The sequence below is a fragment of the Salvelinus namaycush genome, chromosome 5 (genome assembly GCF_016432855.1).
Source record: "Salvelinus namaycush isolate Seneca chromosome 5, SaNama_1.0, whole genome shotgun sequence".
Taxonomy (NCBI): domain Eukaryota; kingdom Metazoa; phylum Chordata; class Actinopteri; order Salmoniformes; family Salmonidae; genus Salvelinus; species Salvelinus namaycush.
The window spans coordinates 58,564,337-58,588,271 of NC_052311.1; the positions used below are offsets into that span (position 1 = coordinate 58,564,337).

Consider the following 23,935-nt stretch of genomic DNA (forward strand, 5'->3'; position numbering starts at 1 on the left):
TTGACTATGGTAGAAATATGTTTTGCCCCCCCCAGTCCTTTTCACACAAAACTTAATCTAAAATTGTTGAATGAATTTCCTTTAAACAATAGATATTATATTCCTTCTCTTTTAGCCATGTAAATACTGATCATCTTTTCATATCTGCTAAGCCATTACAATTATAACTGGCTATACTTATTTCACTGATTACCATAATGAGACAAGTTTCAATTCTCTTCATCTTAAGATATTTTTAAATGTACCATTAAAAAGTAACATGATGATTGAGTGTCTATATAGCTGTACCATGATATTTGCATTGCTACTAAGTAAACCTCCAATTGGTCCCCACTATTCCACCCACTAAATCCCCTCATCCCGAGTTGGGTTGTCATCCCTATGACTGGCAGATCACCCCTCGACGCCCCCCCCCGGATCCCATGGCCCCGAAGAGACCGGGACCCATCCTTCGAAAAGATCACACAGTGCCACCCATAGAACAGAAGCAGATCAACCGCCAAAAGCATTTTCATCACCCTCACCTCGATTTGTATTATTAAAAAAAAATTAAATATTAAAAAGCTATTAAAAAATATATATATTCGTAAAAATTCTGCTTATCTTAATGTCCATAATTAGCATTTGTATTAAATATAATTAATGTGTAGTAATTTAGGCAGTTTATGCAAAGGATTGTTACCTCTTACCATTATAAAAATTACATTTTGGCAAGCAATTGTTATTTTAGCAAACAATTATTGTGATTCATCCTATATTGTCCCTAACATCTTTACTCCCTCGCAACAGTTGTGACACACACACACACACACACACACACACACACACACACACACACACACACACACACACACACACACACACACACACACACACACACACACACACACACACACACACAAAACCCCTTTCCCCCACAAACAACCATACACTCAGATGCTCAACAGTTGCACCATCCTAGAGCCCAACTCAAGAAAGGTCTTGATTTCCGAATGCATATACAGTTGCAGCTGTATGAGGAGGCATGCAAATAGTAGCAAAAATGGGCAGAAATGGGGAGATTTGATTAACCATTGTCACGTCCTAGGTGATGGAGATCAGATATACCCCCTTCCCCTGAAACACCCACAACATGGTCCCCCGTTGTGACCATATTTCCAAGCATCTCTGTGCAGTCAGACCTTTGATGATTTTGTGCCACTCGGGCCACAATAATATGACCCCCCTCTGAATGTTCGAGAGTGACGCCATCCCCATGGGTTACTGCATCTAGCGTTGCCAGCACTGCCACTGCCTGGGTGGGGGCACCCCACTGGAATCCCCACCGGCTAGGTACAAGGTCATCAAGGTTCTCATTAGCAGCTTTGAGAATTTCCTTGTATATACGCTCTCCCATCAGGGGGCTTTGGTTTTGTAGGACCAACCCTGCCAGGCAGGCTCAGCATCTTGAGGTGCTGCTTTAGTAGGTCTCTGCCAACATTCATCTTTCTGATTTGGCTGCATATAGCCTACTTACAGTAGGCCTATAAAACAGATAAGGACTTATCCTTAGTGTATGGGTCTCTCAGGTGGGTGTCTAGGGTATAGGGTTGGGGACCATTCCATCATGATAGGACAGTAAATAAAGAAATATTGTCCTGCTAAGCATTCAAAATGTAACGAGTACTTTTGGGTGTCAGGGAAAATGTATAGAGTAAAAAGTACATACTTTTATTTAGGAATGTAGTAAAGTAAAAGTTGTCAAATATAAATAGTCACCCCCGCCAAAACGACTTAAGTAGTACTTTAAAGTATTTTTTACTTAAGTACTTTACACCACTGGCTATTCACGGTACATATGTTTATGGTTAGGTTCCTCTCTCTTGAGATTTCACTTAAGGACCAATGGAATGGTTTAAAATGTGCAAAACCCGCCCATCCGGAGCAAAAAGAATTAGCCTACTGCTGTACTTCCTTTGTACCTCGTTCTCAGCACGTGGGGTATGCGCTAAAATGTAATTGTTTTACCACAAAGTTTAAAGGATAAAATCAGTACATGGATTATTACAAGCCAATTTCAAACAGTATGTGTCTCTCTGTATATATTTGTTTTTCAGGCTGCATGTCGTCTAAGTACTGTTTATTACCGGTAAGTCAAAACAAAGTATTTTCATGTGTTGGTAAATGGCATCCCTCATCAATGATCACATGTGTACTTTTTATTTTATTTTATTTATTTCACCTTTATTTAACCAGGTAGGCTAGTTGAGAACACGTTCTCATTTACAACTGCGACCTGGCCAAGATAAAGCAAAGCAGTGCAACACAAACAACAACACAGAGTTACACATGGAATAAACAAACATACAGTCAACAATACAGTAGAAAAAGTCTATATACAGTGTGTGCAAATGAGGTAGGATAACGGAGGTAAGGCAATAAATAGGCCATAGTGGCGAAATGATTACAATATATCAATTAAACACTGGAGTGATAGATGTGCAGAAGATGAGTGTACAAGTAGAGATACTGGGGTGCAAAGGAGCAAAAATAAATAAAATAGATAACAGTATGGGGATGAGGTAGTTGGATGGGTTATTTACAGATAGGCCATGTACAGGTGCAGTGATCTGTGAGCTGCTCTGACAGCTGGTGCTTAAAGCTAGTGAGGGAGATATGAGTCTCCAGCTTCAGTGATTTTTACAGTTCGTTCCAGTAATTGGCAGCAGAGAACTGGAAGGAAAGGCGCCCGAAGGAGGAATTGGTTTTGGGGGTGACCAGTAAAATATACCTGCTGGAGCGCGTGCAACGGGTGGGTGCTGCTATGGTGACCCCCAAAGCAACGACTTATAGATGACCTGGAGCCAGTGGGTTTGGCGACGAATATGAAGCAAGGGCCAGCTGACGAGAGCATACAGTGTGCAGTGGTGGGTAGTATATGGGACTTTGGTGACAAAACGGATGGCACTTTGATAGACTGCATCCAATTTGCTGAGTAGAGTGTTGGATGCTATTTTGTAAATGACATCGCCGAAGTCAAGGATTGGTAGGATGGTCAGTTTTACTAGGGTATGTTTGGCAGCATGAGTGAAGGATGCTTTGTTGCGAAATAGGAAGCTGATTCTAGATTTGATTTTGGATTGGAGATGCTTAATGTGAGTCTGGAAGGAGAGTTTACAGTCTAACCAGACACCTAGGTATTTGTAGTTGTCCACATATTCTAAGTTAGAACCGTCCAGAGTAGTGATGCTGGGCGGGCGGGCAGGTGTGAGCAGTGATCGGTTGAAGAGCATGCATTTAGTTTTACTTGCATTTAAGAGCAGTTGGAGGCCACGGAAGGAGAGTTGTATGGCATTGAAGCTCGTCTGGAGGTTAGTTAACACAGTGTCCAAAGAAGGGCCAGATGTATACAGAATGGTGTCGTCTGCGTAGAGGTGGATCAGAGAATCACCAGCAGCAAGAGCGACATCATTGATGTATACAGATAAAAGAGTCGGCCCGAGGATTGAACCCTGTGGCACCCTCATAGAGACTGCCAGAGGTCCGGACAACAGGCCCTCCAATTTGACACATTGAACTCTGTCTGAGAAGTAGTTGGTGAAACAGGCGAGGCAGTCATTTGAGAAACCAAGGCTGTTGAGTCTGCTGATAAGAATGTGGTGATTGACAGAGTCGAAAGCCTTGGACAGGTCGATGATTAGTGCATTAGTGTGCTGTACTCAAGTCTGTTATTTGTTTACTACATATTCAACACTGTTTGATGAAAACAAATAATACATGCCTAAACAAGCCTAGGACAACAGATATCATGGATTGTGTAATTTCATCCATTCCGTCCTTTCTTGGTTACACAGCAAAGAAGTAGGGATACAATATTGGAACAATGATTGATTTTCTGCAATTATTTCTGTAATAAGTGAGAATGGTTGTGCAAAAAGTCATATCGTGATAAATGTAACTATTTTGCTCGTTAACAATAAATGGCCAACAATGATGAAATCCTTTTTTTAATGGACAGTTACTTTACATGACATTATTAGCGGCAGGGCTCTAGAATTTTTTTTCAGTACAGTAGGCTATGTCAACTTAGATGGTAGTCTGGTATTTATAAATAATCTGTTTCATTTAACATATCCAGGGAATGCATGATATTTTGATGTTCAACCTGCCAAAATAGGATCCAGATTCATCAGATAAATGTTTTGATCTTCATAGAATTTGCTGACGTCTTTGAGCCTATATACTATAGGCTATATTATTCACCACCTGAGGAAGTGGGACCTCAAAAAATACATTGTTGCTATACATGTAGGATAATTGATCTATCATTAAATGAAGGCTAATGTCCTACAACAACTTTCCAGCGCTAGGCCTAGGCTATTTGATGTACAACGAGAGCTCATGATTTGACCAATTTGCATGTTATGTAGTGTGCAAAGTGCGAGGGAGTTTTTAGTGGCTCGCGACAGCAGTCGAAAGTGGGACGGGCAAATACTTTAAATGCAGGAGTCACTGCCACTCACCAAGTAGGCCTATAGACCAGGGTTTCCCAAACTTGGTCTCTAGAGATTGAAATAACTTGTGTTTCTTAAAAAAAAGGACATTTAATGCTACCCGAATTGACTCAGAAAAGTAACATAAGTAGGCCTACAGTTTATCAACCCAGCTCTATTAAGAGCGAGAATTGGAGGTAAGGAACATTTTAATTAGTAGGCTAATGCCTGGCATTTGGGCGGCAGGTAGCCTAGTGGTTAGAGCGTTGGACTAGTAACCGAAAGGTTGCAAGATCGAATCCCTGAGCTGACAAGGTAAAAATCTGTCGTTCTACCCCTGAACAAGGCACTGTTCCTAGGCCGTCATTGAAAATAAGAATTTGTTCTTAACCGACTTGCCTAGTTAAATAAAGGAAAAATACATTTGTCTATGAATTCCTGTCTTTCATGTGAAATTATTGAGATGGTGGTTGCTTCTAGAGAATAAAGACCCATTTTGTAGAGCTCCTGTATGCTGCCTCTGTCTGGTCTTAATTTAGTAGATTAAACTCAACTCCACAATTTATGATGGAGTTGAGCTGAGACTAGTGTGGGCAGACTGGAGCTCCGATGTCACATAAAATGACGTTTTTATCAAAAGACTGATTTCAGGACCCCTGATATATGCCGCAATTACACACAACATTTGTCTGTGTAATTGCGGGCTATTCTTTGGATGCTAAAATCAGTCGTTTTTCTAACAAACAATTTTATGTGACGTCGGAGCTCCAGTCCGCCCACACTAGTCGCCGCTCAACTCCATCGTGTGGAGTTGAGTTTTGTCGGCGAGATAGTTAGTCTTAACTTTCATTATAGTTGACCGTCCACTCTGAACCCTCCAAACAGCGCATTACATTACCAATACAACTCTCTCTCTCTCTCCCACATCATCCTTCTCTCTTTCCACCTATTCCATATATCAGTGATATCATCAGTGGTAACTACAACCAGTCTACAACCCAGAGAACGGCAGCTCCGGGCAGTGACATCACCCTTAGCTGCTCTTTCTCTTTGTCTAAAAACCTGAACCTCAACAACCTGGTCATCAACTAGCAGCGTGGGGATTCAGAGGTAGTCCACAGCTATTACCATGGGAGAGATCAGCTGGAAAGACAGAGTGATGTTTACAAGGGACGCACTCATCTGTTTGAAGACCAGCTCACTGTGGGAAAGGCGTCACTTAGACTGAGTGGTGTGCAGCTGAATGACCAGGGCCAATACACCTGTGATGAGATATTCTAAAATATCCGTTCAGATATTTTAGAAGTCTTGCATCTATGGGGGATTAAGAGACATAAAAGTATTAAGCTATCTGCACAAAATCAGCTTAATGTCATCTACTTGCCTAAAGCCCTTTGCAGTCAGAATTCTCATTTGTTAAAAGCTGAATAAGAGTATTGTTGTTGTTGTTTTTGTTTACCCCTAGCCCCCTTCAAGGAGCCCCAGCTCTCTATACAGTCATCCTGTGACAGCTTCATCATCACCTCACCTCCTCCCAGGGTTTCCCCCAGCCTGATGTGTGGTGGACGGACTCCATTGGAGGAGACATCTCCAATCCGAGCCACAGCTGTATCAGCCTGGACAGCAGGGGGCGCTATGAGGTCCACAGCTCCATGGAGGTCAAGCCAAACAGTACTCACCATCATTGTTGAAATGAGACTGGAGGTTCTCAATCAAACCTTCACCCGCTCACTCACCCTCCACCCACTTCCAGGTAAAGTTACGACCTACTAACAGGTTTAGGGATAGAGCAATGTGACCAAGTATGGATCACTGATTTAGTGATGAAATATGAATCAATTTCATAATCACTAATGGCTAAACCCTGATAGTGTGTTACTCCTACACAAATTCCACAATGTATGAATTTAGACAAAATTTGTAGTCAAAATCCTAAATAAGGATTTGACATTTCACTTCATGAGGGAAAATGAGTCATATGAGCATTTTGTATAGATGTACTGCATGCAAGAATAACACCATTGCAGAGTGCAACTTCCCATGAGATGAACTGTTTACAATGACCTCAATGAAAGGTTCAGGCAGTACTACTAGAGGAACAGGTCTTTGGGAGGAGAAGCTGAAAGCCTGTCTTTCTCTCATCTCTTCCTCTTCTATAGAATGCTGTGAGGTGCCTCTTGCAACCAGGGGCAGACCGGCTTTGGTGTTATTAGGGATAGTTCTCTTAGCAGCATTAGCAATGCCACTCATTTTGTACTTCAGACACAAGCCTGAAACACACCGACACCAGATGGTCCCACATGACGATACAACAGGACAAGATGAGGCTCATGAAACAGAGATTTGATACGTCATGAACAAAAACTAGTTACAAAAGTCTAAGCTTACAGGACTGTGTTTCAATGTCACAAATATAGGTGTGTGTGTGATGTTGCCTTGTGAAACATTTCCAATCCCTCTTGGTCAAGTATTATAGATTACTGCTGGCAGTAGACTTTGCTACTCTCTGCAACCCTATGTAATCCAGCCTACTTAGATTTTTTTGGGATGCAAAGCTGTCAAGGCAAAGGGTGGCTACTTTGAAGAATCTAAAATATATAAATATATTTTGATTTGTTTAACACTTTTTTGTGGTTACTACATGATTCCATATGTGTTATTTCATAGTTTTGATGTCTTCACTATTATTCTACAATGTAGAAAATAGTCAAAACTAAATGAGTAAGTGTGTCCAAACTTTTGACTGGTACTGTACATTTTGTCCAATGTTATTGTCAAAGTTGGCATGGTAACAACAACTGTGGGGAAAGTACTATCCACCTTACAGTTGGACTGGTTGAAAAGTTAATCCTACACCACAAGGTGGATGTAACTGCAACGTCTGGGGCATATTACAGAAATATTTCAAATTTCATTACATGGCACTTGGAGTCACTCCGTGAGACAGTTCATTACATTAACAATTTACCGTTGCTGCAATGCAGGCATTTTGAAAACAAGAATTTGCATTGTCACTTAGATAAAGAATGACATACAACCCTAGTGATAGCAGTTCAAAAAGGTGCCCTCTGACACCATCACCCTCAGAGCTAGAGTGAAAAACCATACATGCATATAATGTACTTTACTTATATTGATGACAGGGATGAGGCCAACCTGTGCCCATCCATTCAAAGTGTCAAAGAAACTAAGCAAGAGGAGTGTTTTGTCTGTGAGCTGCAATGCCATGTTGGCCTAATGTTGGTTATAAGACCGATAAATCCACAATAATCGAGAACTTCAATAAGCATTTCTCTACGGCTGGCCATGCTTTCCTTCTGGCTACCCCAACCCCGGCCAACAGCTCCGCACCCCCCGCACCCTCCGCACCCCCCACACCCACTTGCCCAAGCCTCCCAGCTTCTCCTTCACCCAAAACCAGATAGCAGATGTTCTGAACGAGCTGCAAAACCTGGACCCGTACAAATCAGCTGGGCTAGACAATCTGGACCCTCTCTTTCTAAAATTATCCGCCGCCATTGTTGCAATCTGGACCCCTATTACCAGTCTGTTTAACCTCTCTTTCGTATCGTCCGAGATTCCTAAAGATTGGAAAGCTGCCGCGGTCATCCCCCTCTTCATCCCCCTCTTCAAAGGGGGTGATACTCTAGACCCAAACTGTTACAGACCTTTATCCATCCTGCCCAGCCTTTCTAAAGTCTTCGAAATCCAAGTTAACAAACAGATCACCGACCATTTTGAATCCCACCGTACCTTCTCCGCTGTGCAATCCGGTTTCCTAGCTGGTCACGGGTGCACCTCAGCCACGCTCAAATTACTAAACGACATCATAACCGTCATCGATAAAAGACAGTACTGTGCAGCCGTCTTCATCGACCTGGCCAAGGCTTTCGACTCTGTCAATCACCGTATTCTTATCGGCAGACTCAACAGCCTTGGTTTCTCAAATGACTGCCTCGCCTGGTTCACCAGCTACATCTCAGATAGAGTTCAGTGTGTCAAATCAGAGGGCCTGTTGTCCGGACCTCTGGCAGTCTCTATGGGGGTACCACAGGGTTTAATTCTCAGGCCGACTCTTTTCTCGGTATATATCAACGATGTCGCTCTTGCTGCGGGTGATTCCTTGATCCACCTCTACGCAGACGACACCATTCTGTATACATCTGGCCCTTCTTTGGACAATGTGTTAACAAACCTCCAAACGAGCTTAATGCCATACAACACTCCTTCCGTGGCCTCCAACTGCTCTTAAACGCTAGTAAAACTAAATGCATGCTCTTCAACCGATCGCTGCCCGCACCCGCCCGCCCGATTAGCATCACTACTCTGGACGGTTCTGACTTAGAATATGTGGACAACTACAAATACCTAGGTGTTTCCTATTTCGCAACAAAGCCTCCTTCACTCACGGTGCCAAACATACCTTCGTAAAACTGACTATTGTCGTGGTAATTTCCTGTATTACTACGTGATGAGAGCAAACCACACACAAGTCAGAGTTATATTATAAAGTCCATCTTTAATTATATATGAGCTTCACCATAGCCATTTTGACTCACAGATCAATTCAGTGTCTATAAATGAATTCTCTGAGAGTCCCTACAAAACAATTCTTAGTATCATTTATAGCCAAGACACACCCCTCTCAACTCACATGACGAACAACAGATCTTAGGAACATTACAAAGAACCTTTTACTTGAAAGAGGAGTATCCCATAATTTATAGCATTAGCTATAAATTATCGTTCAGTTTGGTCTCTTTAGACGAGGTTCCAATCTCGTGCTTGGTACGAAAACATTACCTCATCCAATGGCATGTATCAATTGTCAATTTCAGATACTCCCATCTCAAATACACCCCCTCCTGGATAAGCTCAGAGAGGACAGTGAGCCTCTTAGGTCATATACTAGGTCAAGATAAGGGCAACCTCAGAGGGGACATACAATAGTTACAGACACATTCCCTTAAGAAGACAAGCCTCCATTCTGTCCTCCTCCCCTTCTGATATTCTTCATAGCATCACATGGTTTAACAGATACATTGACATATGAAGACAAGCCTGACCTCTCCCCTCTCTGGGCCCCAAGTGACTAAGCCCTAGCTGAGAAAGGAAAATGCAACTGCCGACAGTATAGTTCCAAAAGAGACATTCACAACTGACAAGTATCCCACATAAGCATAATATGAAGATAAATAAAACATCTTATTTATCTATGTTACCTAACTAATTCTGATTCAGCAACGACACTATCCTACCGATCCTTGACTTCAGCGATGTTATTTACAAAATAGCCTCCAACACTACTCAGCAAACTGGATGCAGTCTATCACAGTGCCATTAGTTTTGTCACCAAAGCCCCATATACCACCCATTCCCAGCCGCGTCCTCAGAGCATGCGCAGACCAGCTGGCTGGTGTGTTTAAGGACATATTCAATCAATCCTTATCCCAGTCTGCTGTTCCCACATGCTTCAAGAGGGCCACCATTGTTCCTGTTCCCAAGAAAGCTAAGGTAACTGAGCTAAACGACTACCGCCCCGTAGCACTCACTTCCGTCATCATGAAGTGCTTTGAGAGACTAGTCAAGGACCATATCACTTCCACCCTACCTGACACCCTAGACCCACTCCAATTTGCTTACCGACCCAATAGGTCCACAGACGACGCAATCGCAACCACACTGCACACTGCCCATCTGGACAAGAGGAATACCTATGTGAGAATGCTGTTCATCGACTACAGCTCAGCATTTAACACCATAGTACCCTCCAAACTCGTCATCAAGCTCGAGACCCTGGGTCTCGACCCCGCCCTGTGCAACTGGGTCCTGGACTTCCTGACGGCCGCCCCCAGGTGGTGAGGGTAGGTAACAACATCTCCACCCCGCTGATCCTCAACACTGGGGCCCCACAAGGGTGCGTTCTGAGCCCTCTCCTGTACTCCCTGTTCACCCACGACTGCGTGGCCATGCACGCCTCCAACTCAATCATCAAGTTTGCGGACGACACTACAGTGGGAGGCTTGATTACCAACAACGACGAGACGGCCTACAGGGAGGAGGTGAGGGCCCTCGGAGTGTGGTGTCAGGAAAATAACCTCACACTCAACGTCAACAAAACAAAGGAGATGATTGTGGACTTCAGGAAACAGCAGAGGGAGCACCCCCCTATCCACATCGACGGGACAGTAGTGGAGAAGGTGGAAAGTTTTAAGTTCCTCGGTGTACACATCACGGACAAACTGAAATTGTCCACCCACACAGACAGCGTTGTGAAGAAGGCACAGCAGCGCCTCTTCAACCTCAGGAGGCTGAAGAAATTTGGCTTGTCACCAAAAGCACTCACAAACTTCTACAGATACACAATCGAGAGCATCCTGTCGGGCTGTATCACCGCCTGGTACGGCAACTGCTCCGCCCACAACCGTAAGGCTCTCCAGAGGGTAGTGAGGTCTGCACAACGCATCACTGGGGGCAAACTACCTGCCCTCCAGGACACCTACACCACCCGATGTCACAGGAAGGCCATAAAGATCATCAAGGACAACAACCACCCGAGCCACTGCCTGTTCACCCCGCTATCATCCAGAAGGCGAGGTCAGTACAGGTGCATCAAAGCAGGGACCGAGAGACTGAAAAACAGCTTCTATCTCAAGGCCATCAGACTGTTAAACAGCCACCACTAACATTTAGTGGCCGCTGCCAACATACTGACTCAACTCCAGCCACTTTAATAATGGGAATTGATGGAAATTATGTAAAAATGTATCACTAGCCACTTTAAACAATGCCACTTAATATAATGTTTACATACCCTACATTACTCATCTCATATGTATATGTATATACTGTACTGTATATCATCTACTGCATCTTGCCATCTTTATGTAATACATGTATCACTAGCCACTTTAAACTATGCCACTTTATGTTTACATACCCTACATTACTCATCTCATATGTATAGACTGTACACTATACCATCTACTGCATCTTGCCTATGCCGTTCTGTACCATCACTCATTCATATATCTTTATGTACATATTCTTTATCCCTTTACACTTGTGTGTATAAGGTAGTAGTTGTGGAATTGTTAGGTTAGATTACTTGTTGGTTATTACTGCATTGTCGGAACTAGAAGCACAAGCATTTCGCTACACTCGCATTAACATCTGCTAACCATGTGTATGTGACAAATAAAATTTGATTTGATTTGACCAAGCAGCGTGGTAAGCGGCAGCAGCAGCAGCAGCAGGAGCAGCGATGTCAGGAGGAATGGACTTGGGAAGAAATTCTGGACGGTAAGGGACCTTGGGTTCAAGCTGGAGAGTATCGCCGCCCTCGTGAAGAGCTGGAGGCAGCTAAAGCCGAGAGGCGGTGGTATGAGGAGGCAGCACGGAAGCGAGGCTGGAAGCCTGAGAGTCAGCCCCAAAAATTTCTTGGGGGGGGGGGGCTAAAGGGGAGTCTGGCGAAGTCAGGTAGGAGACCTGCGCCAACTCCCCGTGCTTACCGTGGAGAGCGAGAGTACGGGCAGACACCGTGTTATGCGGAAAAGCGCACGGTGTCTCCTGTACGTGTGCTTAGCCCGGTGCGGTACATTCCAGCTCCACGTATCGGCCGGGCTAGAGTGGGCATCGAGCCAGGGGCCATGAAGCCGGCTCAACGTATCTGGTCTCCAGTACGTCTCCTCGGGCCGGTGTACATGGCACCAGCCTTACGCATGGTGTCCCCGGTTCGCCAGCACAGCCCAGTGCGGGCTATTCCACCTCGCCGCACTGGCCTGGCTACGGGGAGCATTAAACCAGGTAAGGTTGGGCAGGCTCGGTGCTTAAGAGCTCCTGTACGCCTTCACGGTCCGGTATATCCGGCGCCACCTCCTCGCCCTAGCCCAGTACCACCAGTGCCAACACCACGCACCAGGCTTCCTGTGCGTCTCCAGAGCCCTGTACGCCCTGTTGCTGCTCCCCGCACTAGCCTTGAGGTGCGTGTCCTTAGCCCGGTACCACCAGTTCCGGCACCACGCACCAGGCCTACTGTGCGCCTCAGCCGGCCAGAGTCTGCCGTCTTCCCAGCGCCGTCTGCGCTGTCCGTCTGCCCAGCGCCGTCTGAGCTACCCATCTGCCCAGCGCCGCCTGCGCTGTCCGTCTGCCCAGCGCCGCCTGCACTGCCCATCTGCCCAGCGCCGCCTGCGCTGCCCGTCTGTCCTGAGCCTTCAAAGCCACCCGTCTGTCCTGAACCTTCAAAGCCGCCCGTCTGTCCTGAGCCTTCAGAGCCGTCCGTCAGTCAGGAGCCGCTAGAGCCGTCCGTCAGTCAGGAGCCGCTAGAGCCGTCCGTCAGTCAGGAGCCGCTAGAGCCGTCCGTCAGTCAGGAGCCGCCAGAGCCACCCGCCAGTCAGGAGCCGCCAGAGCCGCCCGCCAGACAGGAGCTGCCAGAGCCGCCCGCCAGCCAGGAGCTGCCAGAGCCGTCAGCCAGCCAGGAGCTGCCAGAGCCGTCAGCCAGCCAGGAGCTGCCAGAGCCGCCAGCGAGCCAGGACCTGCCAGAGCCGTCATTCAGCCAGGACCTGCCAGAGCCGTCAGTCAGCCAGGAGCTGCCAGAGCTGTCTGTCACGCCGGCGATGCCGGAATTGCTCCTCAGTCCGGAGCTGCCCCTCAGTCCGGAGCTGCCCCTCAGTCCGGAGCTGCCCCTTAGTCCGGAGCTGCCCCTCAGTCCGGAGCTGCCCCTCTGTCCAGAGGCGCCCATCAGTACAGTGGGGTTATTTTGGTGGGTCGTTAATAGGAGGAGGCCACGGAAGCGGGGATTAACTATGGTGGGGTGGGGGCCACGTCCAGCGCCAGAGCCGCCACCGTGGACAGATGCCCACCCAGACCCTCCCCTATAGGTTCCTGACCTTATTTCCTTTGTTTAGTCTTTGTTTAGTTGGTCAGGACGTGAGCTGGGTGGGTATATTCTATGTTTTGTGTTTCATTGGTTTAGGTGTGTCTGATTGGCCTGATATGGTTCTCAATCAGAGGCAGGTGTTTTACGTTGTCTCTGATTGAGAACAATATTTAGGTAGGCTGTGTTCACTGTTTGTTTGTGGGTGATTGTTCCTGTTCGTTGCGTTCTTTGTTTTCACTAGGTTCACATGTTCAGGACTGTTAGCGTCGTTGGTTTCGTTCTGTTTATTGTTTTGTTCGTGTTTAATAAGTGTTCCAATAAATATGGAAACGTACCACGCTGCGATTTGGTCATCCTCTCTTCCACCTAACGACGAGCGTTACATTACTTCGCTACTATGGCTTATTTATTGCGTTACCTCCTTACGCCATTTGCACACACTGTATATAGACTTTTTATATTGTGTTATTGACTGTACGTTTGTTTATTCCATGTGTAACTCTGTGTTGTTGTTTGTGTCGCACTGCTTTGCTTTGTCTTGGCCAGGTCGCAGTTGTAAATGAGAACTTGTTCTCAACTGGCCTACCTGGTTAAGTAAAGGTGAATTTTTTTTTTGAAAAAAAGAGGGTACATTTTAAAGTTAGGGTTTAATAAATATGTTAGCAGCTCTGTAATGCATTTCAGATACTCACCTCCCCCTTAAACTATACAAACACACCCATGATATTATGTGTATTTAAGAAATCCTCCCCTCACCCCTCTCGTCACACCCCCAAAATCCTCATGGTTCTATAATCAATTCTTGTTCAGACCTATGTCACCCTCTTCTTGATCGAGCTGCCAGTAAATAAAGATGTGGCTCTCATATCCTGTTTCAATAACAATGTTTCTGTAATGGTATCCATGTTTTATTTGTGTAAGCTCTCCTCGCCCGCCTCCTATTGACATTCATTTAAGCCTTGTTCTGTTGACATACACTTAAAACATCCATGTGTAAGTGATGAGCACTTCTTCTAATCCATGTTTAAATATTGCCTTAAAACAATAAATTAAAAGCACATGATAATTTGAATAATTTGAAAGTACATTGTTATTTTACATGGTCCCAATTTGTATTTTATTTTACCTTTATTTAACCGGCCAAGTCAATTAAGAACAAATTATTATTTACATCACTACACAGTGATGCTAAAAACGATGTAATAATTACATGGTTTACATGCCTTATAAGAGGTATAATAGTTGATAGTACTATGTAACAACCACCCACACTAGTTACATTATGCTGCTATAATACCATTATGTGATACTTAATATAAAGTGGGACTTTAAAAAAAAGTTATATTCTATTGCAAGAAAATAAATAATTGTTTCTGGTCAGTAGGACAGTAAATGAGTCTATGAAAAATGTTTGACAATATTATTTACCAGGTCTCTCTTACACAATCTAAATGTGACAAACCTGCTTAAATAAATCCATTAATATGTTTTATTTTATATATATTGAGGTAGATTGAGGTAACATTTTATGAAACAGATGTTTGTTTCCAATTTCTTTTAAAAGTATTGCTTATGGGGAAAAATACTATGTAAATGTTTTGGGTAGATGGAAACTTCAGACACGTAGTTGTCAATATATGCATTACAGTCATGCATATGCTATGTTGACTTAATAAGTACGGTAATTCAATATTTTGTCAAGGATGTGTTTTTTTTTTACCCATCCTCTTCACAATATAAGACACCCTCACATCCCTCCCTGTCTGTTATATCCTTCATGGTCCCACCAACAGGTAAAGTATGGACATCAAATCAGTCTTTTAGATTAGAAAAAATGGTGAATAGATTCAGTTGAAGATCAAATTATTACAGAGCTGAAAGTGAATTGAAATAAACTATTTCCTATCTTTGTAGATACATGTACAATGTATTAATGCAAACTCAGTTATATTTAGAAGATATTATGTAATTTGTTGATGGATATAAATGAATGAAAGTAAATGCATTTAAAATGAATTATATATGTTTTCTCTCCTGTCATTAGCTTTTCTATAATATAATCTAAAACAAAACTAATTTCGTTTTTACATCCATTTTCCATTTTTTCCCCATGTCATTTGTTGACTGTGCATTTTAGTTTCCAGCCATGGGGACAACTTTCGAGCTTTGTGTGGCTGTCAGCCTATTCATAGGTAAGAATCACAGTTTACCTTTCGATATTCCATGTCATGTAATCACTATCAGAATTGAGCAAGTTGATCATTTGTTAATATCTAACATTATGGTGAAACATAAATACAGTACTGTAGCTTGGCAAATGAAATCTTTCTAGCCTCCTCTAATTAGATAGTACATTTATGTTGTTTATTCTGCAGGGCACACTATATTATAGACATGTAATACTAGTTATAAAGCTATGCAGGGGGAAGCGACAGCATCTGTACTGTTATGTACACAAACATTTGTATACGATCATGTCATTCAAGCAAAACAAATTATTTTGTGCTTTACTAAATTGACACTTGACAGTCAGTGAATTCAACAAGAGCAGTCGGAGCAAGACAATTGTACTGTATTTAAGCTATAGTATAAGATTCATTATTATACTGATATTACATTAGTCAAATGGTTGCAAAAAGAATGCAGGTGCTCATCTGTAAAATTGTCTTTCTTCCTTTATGTTTTAGTGGTCAGCGGATCATGCCCAGTGGGGCGGGAGTTCATTACTGCCTTTATGCCTAACTATTTGCTGAGCTACCATGATGATCAGAGTCTTCAACTGGCCATAACCACACAGGATTATCCAGCCGTTGTTCAAATTCAGGTCAATGCAATCGGCTTCTCCACCTCAGTGAAAATAGAGAAACAGAACACCAAATGGATTGCCATACCTGGTAATGCTGAAATTGGGGGTCCAGGAGCTTCCACCAAAACAGTGCAGGTCACCTCCAACTCTGACATCTCGGTGGTGGCCTTCAACTACAAGTTCTCGACCGGAGACAGCAGTGTGGTCTTTCCAACTGACCAGCTGGGTACTGACTATGTGGTCTTCACCCCCGATGAGGGTCCAAGCAACATGCACAAGCTTATGTCTATTATCAATGGAAAAGAGCCCAACAAGATCACGATCATCCCTGTCTCCAACATAAATCTCAGTGGCGTGGATTCCTGGAAGCAAAGACAGGCGGTGATTGTTACCATGGACCCATACCAGGTCTACCTCTACCAAAGCGACACCACTTTCACTGGGACCAGGGTCAAAGCCAAGCTCCCTGTGGCGGTCCTGGGGGGACACGAGTGCGTTGCAGATGGAGGCCGCTGCAATCACGTCTACGAACAACTGCTACCAGTACAGAGCCTCTCCACCAATTACCTGGTTCCTTCCATGCACATGACCCAATCAACAGACTTTGTCAACATTGTGGCCTCAGAGGACAACACTCTAGTGAAGATCTTTGAGGGAAAGGTATCCACTGCTAAAGAGCTGAATGCGGGGCAGGCATATGTGGTTTCTGTTCAACCCAAATTTCCGCTGATCATCAGAAGTGATAAGAAAGTCATGGTGATGTACTTCAGCAACAACAAGCCCTACGATCCGTTCCTCACCAACATCCTCCCAATGTCTGATCTGGCCAACGAGTGGTCGGTGGACACGCAGAGCAAATTCGAGAGCACATTGGTCATTGTCTCCGAGGGGGAAGGGATCAACACCGTTAAAGTCTGTGAGAAAAATACATGTGTGAAGTCTCTCCAATGGACATCATTCAACTCAGACCCTAAGTACATGTGGGTAAATATTCCATTGGGAGAGCAGCAAAAGCATTTCTCCATCAAAGGCGACTCCCTCATGGCTGTTTACGTTTATGGTGGCATGCCAAGAGACGGCTATGCTACAACAGGAGTATGTTCCAAAGGTACGCTGTTTAATTGACACATCCACTTAACTGGCCTATTAACTGCACCTCAACACCTCCCTCATTAAATAGGACAACTATTAAACAACACAATGCAATGCAACACAACAAAACAAATGCACTGCATGAAAACTAGAATTAGTCTTGAACGTTGCTTCTGTACTCCCTCAGGCACTGCCCCACCCACTCCACCAGTAGACCCCTGTGAGAAGGTCAAATGCAGAGAAAAGGAAGAATGTACAAAGGGGGTTTGTGTCCACATCTCCAAAGCAACGTGCAGGGCTGTGGGTGACCCCCACTACCTCACCTTTGATGGGGAGCGGTTTGACTTCCAGGGCACCTGCTCTTACGTCATGGCCACGGTTGTTAAATCTGAACCTGGCCTCATCCCGTTCACTGTCCTGACCAAGAACAACCACAGAGGGAACAATAGGGTGTCTTTCGTGAGGAAAGTCTCAGTCACGGTCTATGGGCTGACTGTTGTGATCAGCACGCATAAAGGGAAGGTTGAGGTAAGTAACAAGAGACCAGAGGGAAATGATCAGAGTTGGGGTCGGTTCCATGATAAATTTGGTCAATCCAGGAGGTGAACAGTGGTTTTTCCATATGCTTATTGATCTTTTCTTAGGTGAATGGTGAGAATGTCTACCTACCTGTGACCCTAGCCAGGGGAAACCTAACGGTGGTGTATAGTGGCAGCTATGCTGTTCTGAAGACAAACTTTGGCCTGAAGGTTATGTACGACTGGAACATGAAGTTCTACATCACTGTCCCCAGCAGCTACTTCCGCACCCTGGGTGGGCTCTGTGGGAACTACAACGGGGATCACAACGACGAGTTCACTAACCCCAAAGGTAACAAGGAACCCACAGTGGTGAAGTTTGCCCAGAGCTGGAGAACTGAAGATGGCGACTTGTTCTGTCATGATGACTGCCAAGGGGAATGTCCTAGCTGCACTCCGACTCTCCAACAGAAATACAAGGGAGAGAAGTTATGTGGTCTCTTGGCCAAAAAAGATGGCCCATTTGCAAGCTGCCACAAGGTCCTGGACCCAGGCGTGTTCATGGACAACTGTGTGTATGACGTCTGCATCAATAAAGGCATCTACCAGTTCCTCTGTGAGAACATCAAAAGCTACAATGATGCCTGCTTGGCTGAGGGGGTCAAAATTAGCCCTGAGTGGAGGACAATCACTGGATGCCGTGAGTTTCTTTCTTTCCAGACATTTCATAAAGATTTTTAGATTGCACTTTTCACTATTATTTACATATATTTTCTAATTTCACATTTGCAGCACTGGAATGTCCATCAAACAGCTATTACGAGGCGTGTGGCACAGCTTGCCCTGCCTCTTGTTCAGATCTAGATGCCGAAGCAAAGTGCAAGGAACCCTGTGTGGAGACCTGTCAATGCAACAAGGGCTTTGTCCTCAGTGGAGACAAATGCATCTCCAAGGAGAGCTGTGGCTGCTCTTATGAAGGACGATACTACCCGTCAGGAATGAAGTTCTGGGAAGATGACAAATGCACAAAGCAGTGTGAATGCAATCCAGGAACAGCCAAGGTTGAATGCAAAGCAACAGCATGCAAGAAATCAGAGGTGTGTGGCCTGCAGAGTGGTAAGAGAGATTGCTACCCAACATCGTATGCCACCTGCCAAGGTTCAGGCGACCCCCACTACCGCACGTTTGATGGCAAGAGGTTTGACTTCCAGGGAACGTGTACTTACGTTCTCTCCAAATTGGTCAGCAAAGACGACAGATCTCTGACACATTTTGAGGTGCTTGTAAAGAATCAGAATAGGGGGAGGAACACGGCAGTGTCTTACACAAAGACAGTCACCATCACTGTCTTCAAAAACATCATCATCATGAGTAGGGACAACCCTGGCAAAGTATTGGTAAGCTACCTTAAAATGTTATCCATTCCAAATGAATGACATAATTGCCTTCTGGGTTTATTTTGTCAATGAGCTTTTATGATTATACTACTTCATGTAAGAAGAAATATCAGGACATTATCATCCTTCATGTTTCATTCAAGTTTCTTTCTCTCTTCCCAGGTCAACAACCAGTATGTGAACTTGCCATTTGATGTAGAAGATGGCCAACTGTCCATCTTCCGCAGTGGGTATTTCGGGGTGGTGAAGACCAAATTTGGCCTGACACTGAAGTTCAACTGGAACAGCCACGTCTCCCTAACCCTCCCCAGCTCCTACTCAGACCTCATCGGAGGGCTCTGCGGAAACTGGAATGGCCAACGGAACGACAATCTCCTCAAACCAGACAAGAGCCCTGCTAACACCCCGACAGTATTCGGGGACAGCTGGAAAGTGGGGAACGACGCTGGCTGCTCCAGCGACTGCGACGGCAAGAAGTGCCCCACCTGTGACCACAGCCTGATGCTTGATTACCAAACAGGGAAATATTGCGGCAGGATCACAGACAAAAACGGTCCGTTCAAGCACTGCCACGCCAAGGTGGACCCCAGAGAGTACTATGAGGACTGTGTGTTTGATATGTGTCTGTACCGTGGCCATGCCTCTGCCCTCTGTAACGCCCTCAGCACCTACACCACTGCCTGCCAGGATGCCCCTGCCAAGGTGGAACAGTGGAGGTCGGACAGCTTCTGTCGTAAGTAGTGCACAGACACACCTCATCAGATGTATATTTCAAAACAACTACTGTAACAATTTTGATCATTACTATAAGTCAGAAGTGATTTGTCTAGCGAACAGCTTCTGGTTCCAACATTAAATTCTATCATGTTTGACCTAATGTGTTGTAGCATCTTCCTGTAAGGCCAACAGCCACTATGAGGTGTGTGCCTCAGGCTGCCCCCAGACCTGCAGTGGCCTCGATGAGCCTGAGAGCTGTGAGAACTCCCTGTGCACTGAGGGATGTGTCTGTGACGAAGGGTTCATACTGAGCGACAGCGAGTGTGTGCTGCTGGCTGAATGTGGCTGCGTTCACCAAGGCCAGTACTACCAGATGGGCCAGGTGTTCTTCCCCAACGGCCAGTGCAAAGAGCGCTGTGTGTGTAACAAGAATGGAGATGTGGAGTGTAATGTAAAATTTGCCTGCGGTCCCAATGAGAAGTGCCAGGTCCAAGACGGGGTGCAGGCCTGTGTACCCATTAGCACGGGCACCTGCCATGTGAGCGGGGCCAGGAGATTCCACTCGTTCGATGGCAGCTGCTTCAGCCTACACGGGGACTGTGTGTACAAAATGTCGGAGGTTGTGGAGAAAGACGGATCGATGGCTCCATTTGTTGTGTCAGTGCAGCAGTTGACCAAAATGGATGATGCAATGGTCACCAGGAGGGTTGACATACAGGCCTACAAATACAAGATATCTATGTCTCCCAGAGTTATATGGGAAATAATGGTAGTTTTCTGTCTTGATCTATTCATTTCAGTATTAAACAGCAACACTTGATTAGAAAAACTGATGTTTACAATCTTTTCTCCTTTCACAGGTGGATGACGTTACAGCAAATCTCCCACTGTCACTCGGAGATGGAAAGGTCAGGGCCTACCAGAACGGCATTAACATTGTCGTGGTAACAGACTTTGGCTTGATGGTGACCTACGACACAGTTGCTGGCGCCATCATACATCTTCCATCCACTTACAAAGGTGTTACCGGTGGTCTCTGTGGGAACTATAATGACAAGAAGGAGGATGACTTCCTGCTGCCCAGTGGGCTGCAGGAGCCGTCTGTGGAGAAGTTTGCAGCAGGGTGGTTGGTGGTTCAGGAAGGGGTCAAATGTCAGACAGGATGTGACGGTGGCTTGAAGTGTCCTCCCACCAGTGGACCCCCACCGGCTTGTAGCATCATAAAGTCAACCAAGGGCCCATTTGCCCAATGCCATGCTGTTGTGCCACCACAAGAGCACTTTGAGGAGTGCATGAAGGAGGGAGAGGGTGGGGATGCCCTGTGCCGCCACTTACAGACATATGTGACTTTCTGTCAGGAATCCGGTGGCCTTGTCAGCAGCTGGAGATCTGACCAGTTTTGTCGTGAGTGAATTTTGATATTTAAAGTTAATCTACCTTATCCTGGTTTATCTTAGTGTGCAATATTTCTCTGACCTAATGCTCTGCTGAAAAACAATTGAAGCTGAAGCTGATTTAAGTTTTTTGATAACATGCATCTCCTCCCATTTCCATCTGTCCTCTAGATCTGACGTGTCCATCTAACAGTCACTATGAGTTGTGTGCCGACACCTGTTCTTCTACCTGTGACTCTCTCAGTGAGTCTCCAAAATGCCCACTATGCCAGGAGGGCTGCCAGTGTGACGATGGATTTGTGTTTGATGGTGGCAAGTGTGTCCTACTGGAGAACTGTGGCTGTGTGGTTGATGGACACTATTACAAGGTGATTACTGGTTTATTGTGTATTGACAAATAAATTGCCATATCATATATAAACAAATCTATGTTATCCTAAAGTGATTATTACAAATATAGGCCTATATCTGTTCTACGCTAAATGCAAATATAAAGTGGAAATAATATAATCAATCACTATCCTTGGTAAATATATATTGTTTACAATCATCCTATGGTTACCACCATAGTATAAACACTCAATGATATCATTGACATGTTTTGCTGGTTTTCAGTCTGGCCAGTCTGTGATCCTGGGCAACTGTTCTGAGACCTGCAGCTGTGCCGCAGGAGTGTTCACCTGCAAGAACTCCCAGTGCAAAGAGGGCCAGAAATGTGGGATGAAGAATGGAATCATGGACTGCTACAGCACAGGTAAAACAATACATAAATAATAATTAAACCAAACAGATATGGCTTTGTGTTAGTACATTTGGATGTAGAATTATGGACTTTGTTGATGTTCTATTTTGATATTACTATGAGCAAGATATGTTAACATCTCTAATGCACATTTTGTCAGACCCCTGTGAGGACACTGAGTGCCGTGAGAAAGAAAACTGTGTGGTGATGAACAATAAGGCAGTATGTGTGGCCCAGTCCAAGGCCACCTGCAGGGCTGTGGGTGACCCCCACTACCTCACCTTTGATGGGGAGCGGTTTGACTTCCAGGGCACCTGCTCTTATGTCATGGCCACGGTTGTTAAATCTGAACCTGGTCTCACCCCGTTCACTGTCCTGACCAAGAACAACCACAGAGGGAACAAGAGGGTGTCTTTCGTGAGGAAAGTCTCAGTCACGGTCTATGGGCTGACTGTTGTGATCAGCACGCATAAAGGGACGGTTGAGGTAAGTAACAAGAGACCAGAGGGAAATGATCAGAGTTGGGGTCGGTTCCATGGTAAATTTGGTCAATCCAGGAGGTGAACTGAGGGGTTTTTCCATATGCTTATTGATCTTTTCTTAGGTGAATGGTGAGAATGTCTACCTGCCTGTGACCCTAGCCAGGGGAAACCTAACGGTGGTGTATAGTGGCAGCTATGCTGTTCTGAAGACAAACTTTGGCTTGAAAGTTATGTACGACTGGAACATGAAGTTCTACATCACTGTCCCCAGCAGCTACTTCGGCACCCTGGGTGGGCTCTGTGGGAACTACAACGGGGATCACAACGACGAGTTCACTAACCCCAAAGGTAACAAGGAACCCACAGTGGTGAAGTTTGCCCAGAGCTGGAGAACTGAAGATGGCGACTTGTTCTGTCATGATGACTGCCAAGGGGAATGTCCTAGCTGCACTCCGACTCTCCAACAGAAATACAAGGGAGAGAAGTTATGTGGTCTCTTGGACAAAAAAGATGGCCCATTTGCAAGCTGCCACAAGGTCCTGGACCCAGGCGTGTTCATGGACAACTGTGTGTATGACGTCTGCATCAATAAAGGCATCTACCAGTTCCTCTGTGAGAACATCAAAAGCTACAATGATGCCTGCTTGGCTGAGGGGGTCAAAATTAGCCCTGAGTGGAGGACAATCACTGGATGCCGTGAGTTTCTTTCTTTCCAGACATTTCATAAAGATTTTTAGATTGCACTTTTCACTATTATTTACATATATTTTCTAATTTCACATTTGCAGCACTGGAATGTCCGTCAAACAGCTATTACGAGGCGTGTGGCACAGCTTGCCCTGCCTCTTGTTCAGATCTAGATGCCGAAGCAAAGTGCAAGGAACCCTGTGTGGAGACCTGTCAATGCAACAAGGGCTTTGTCCTCAGTGGAGACAAATGCATCTCCAAGGAGAGCTGTGGCTGCTCTTATGAAGGACGATACTACCCGTCTGGAATGAAGTTCTGGGAAGATGACAAATGCACAAAGCAGTGTGAATGCAATCCAGGAACAGCCAAGGTTGAATGCAAAGCAACAGCATGCAAGAAATCAGAGGTGTGTGGCCTGCAGAGTGGTAAGAGAGATTGCTACCCAACATCGTATGCCACCTGCCAAGGTTCAGGCGACCCCCACTACCGCACGTTTGATGGCAAGAGGTTTGACTTCCAGGGAACGTGTACTTACGTTCTCTCCAAATTGGTCAGCAAAGACGACAGATCTCTGACACATTTTGAGGTGCTTGTAAAGAATCAGAATAGGGGGAGGAACACGGCAGTGTCTTACACAAAGACAGTCACCATCACTGTCTTCAAAAACATCATCATCATGAGTAGGGACAACCCTGGCAAAGTATTGGTAAGCTACCTTAAAATGTTATCCATTCCAAATGAATGACATAA

General features: G+C 45.0%; 1 protein-coding gene across 1 annotated transcript in view; it reads left to right on the forward strand.

Moving 5' to 3' along the window:
• The first annotated feature begins 2,101 nt into the window (after positions 1-2,101).
• The window catches only part of LOC120047213 (IgGFc-binding protein-like), a 43,144-nt gene continuing 21,310 nt past the window's right edge, over positions 2,102-23,935 (forward strand). Inside the window, exons 1-14 of the mRNA XM_038992744.1 lie at positions 2,102-2,128; positions 6,011-6,143; positions 16,038-17,072; positions 17,436-17,776; positions 17,893-18,466; positions 18,625-19,163; positions 19,326-19,896; positions 20,051-20,586; positions 20,741-21,188; positions 21,446-21,642; positions 21,890-22,028; positions 22,177-22,502; positions 22,621-23,194; positions 23,287-23,891. Of these exons, the coding sequence (XP_038848672.1) occupies positions 2,102-2,128; positions 6,011-6,143; positions 16,038-17,072; positions 17,436-17,776; positions 17,893-18,466; positions 18,625-19,163; positions 19,326-19,896; positions 20,051-20,586; positions 20,741-21,188; positions 21,446-21,642; positions 21,890-22,028; positions 22,177-22,502; positions 22,621-23,194; positions 23,287-23,891 (6,045 nt within the window). The remainder of the gene's footprint in view (positions 2,129-6,010; positions 6,144-16,037; positions 17,073-17,435; positions 17,777-17,892; positions 18,467-18,624; positions 19,164-19,325; positions 19,897-20,050; positions 20,587-20,740; positions 21,189-21,445; positions 21,643-21,889; positions 22,029-22,176; positions 22,503-22,620; positions 23,195-23,286; positions 23,892-23,935) is intronic.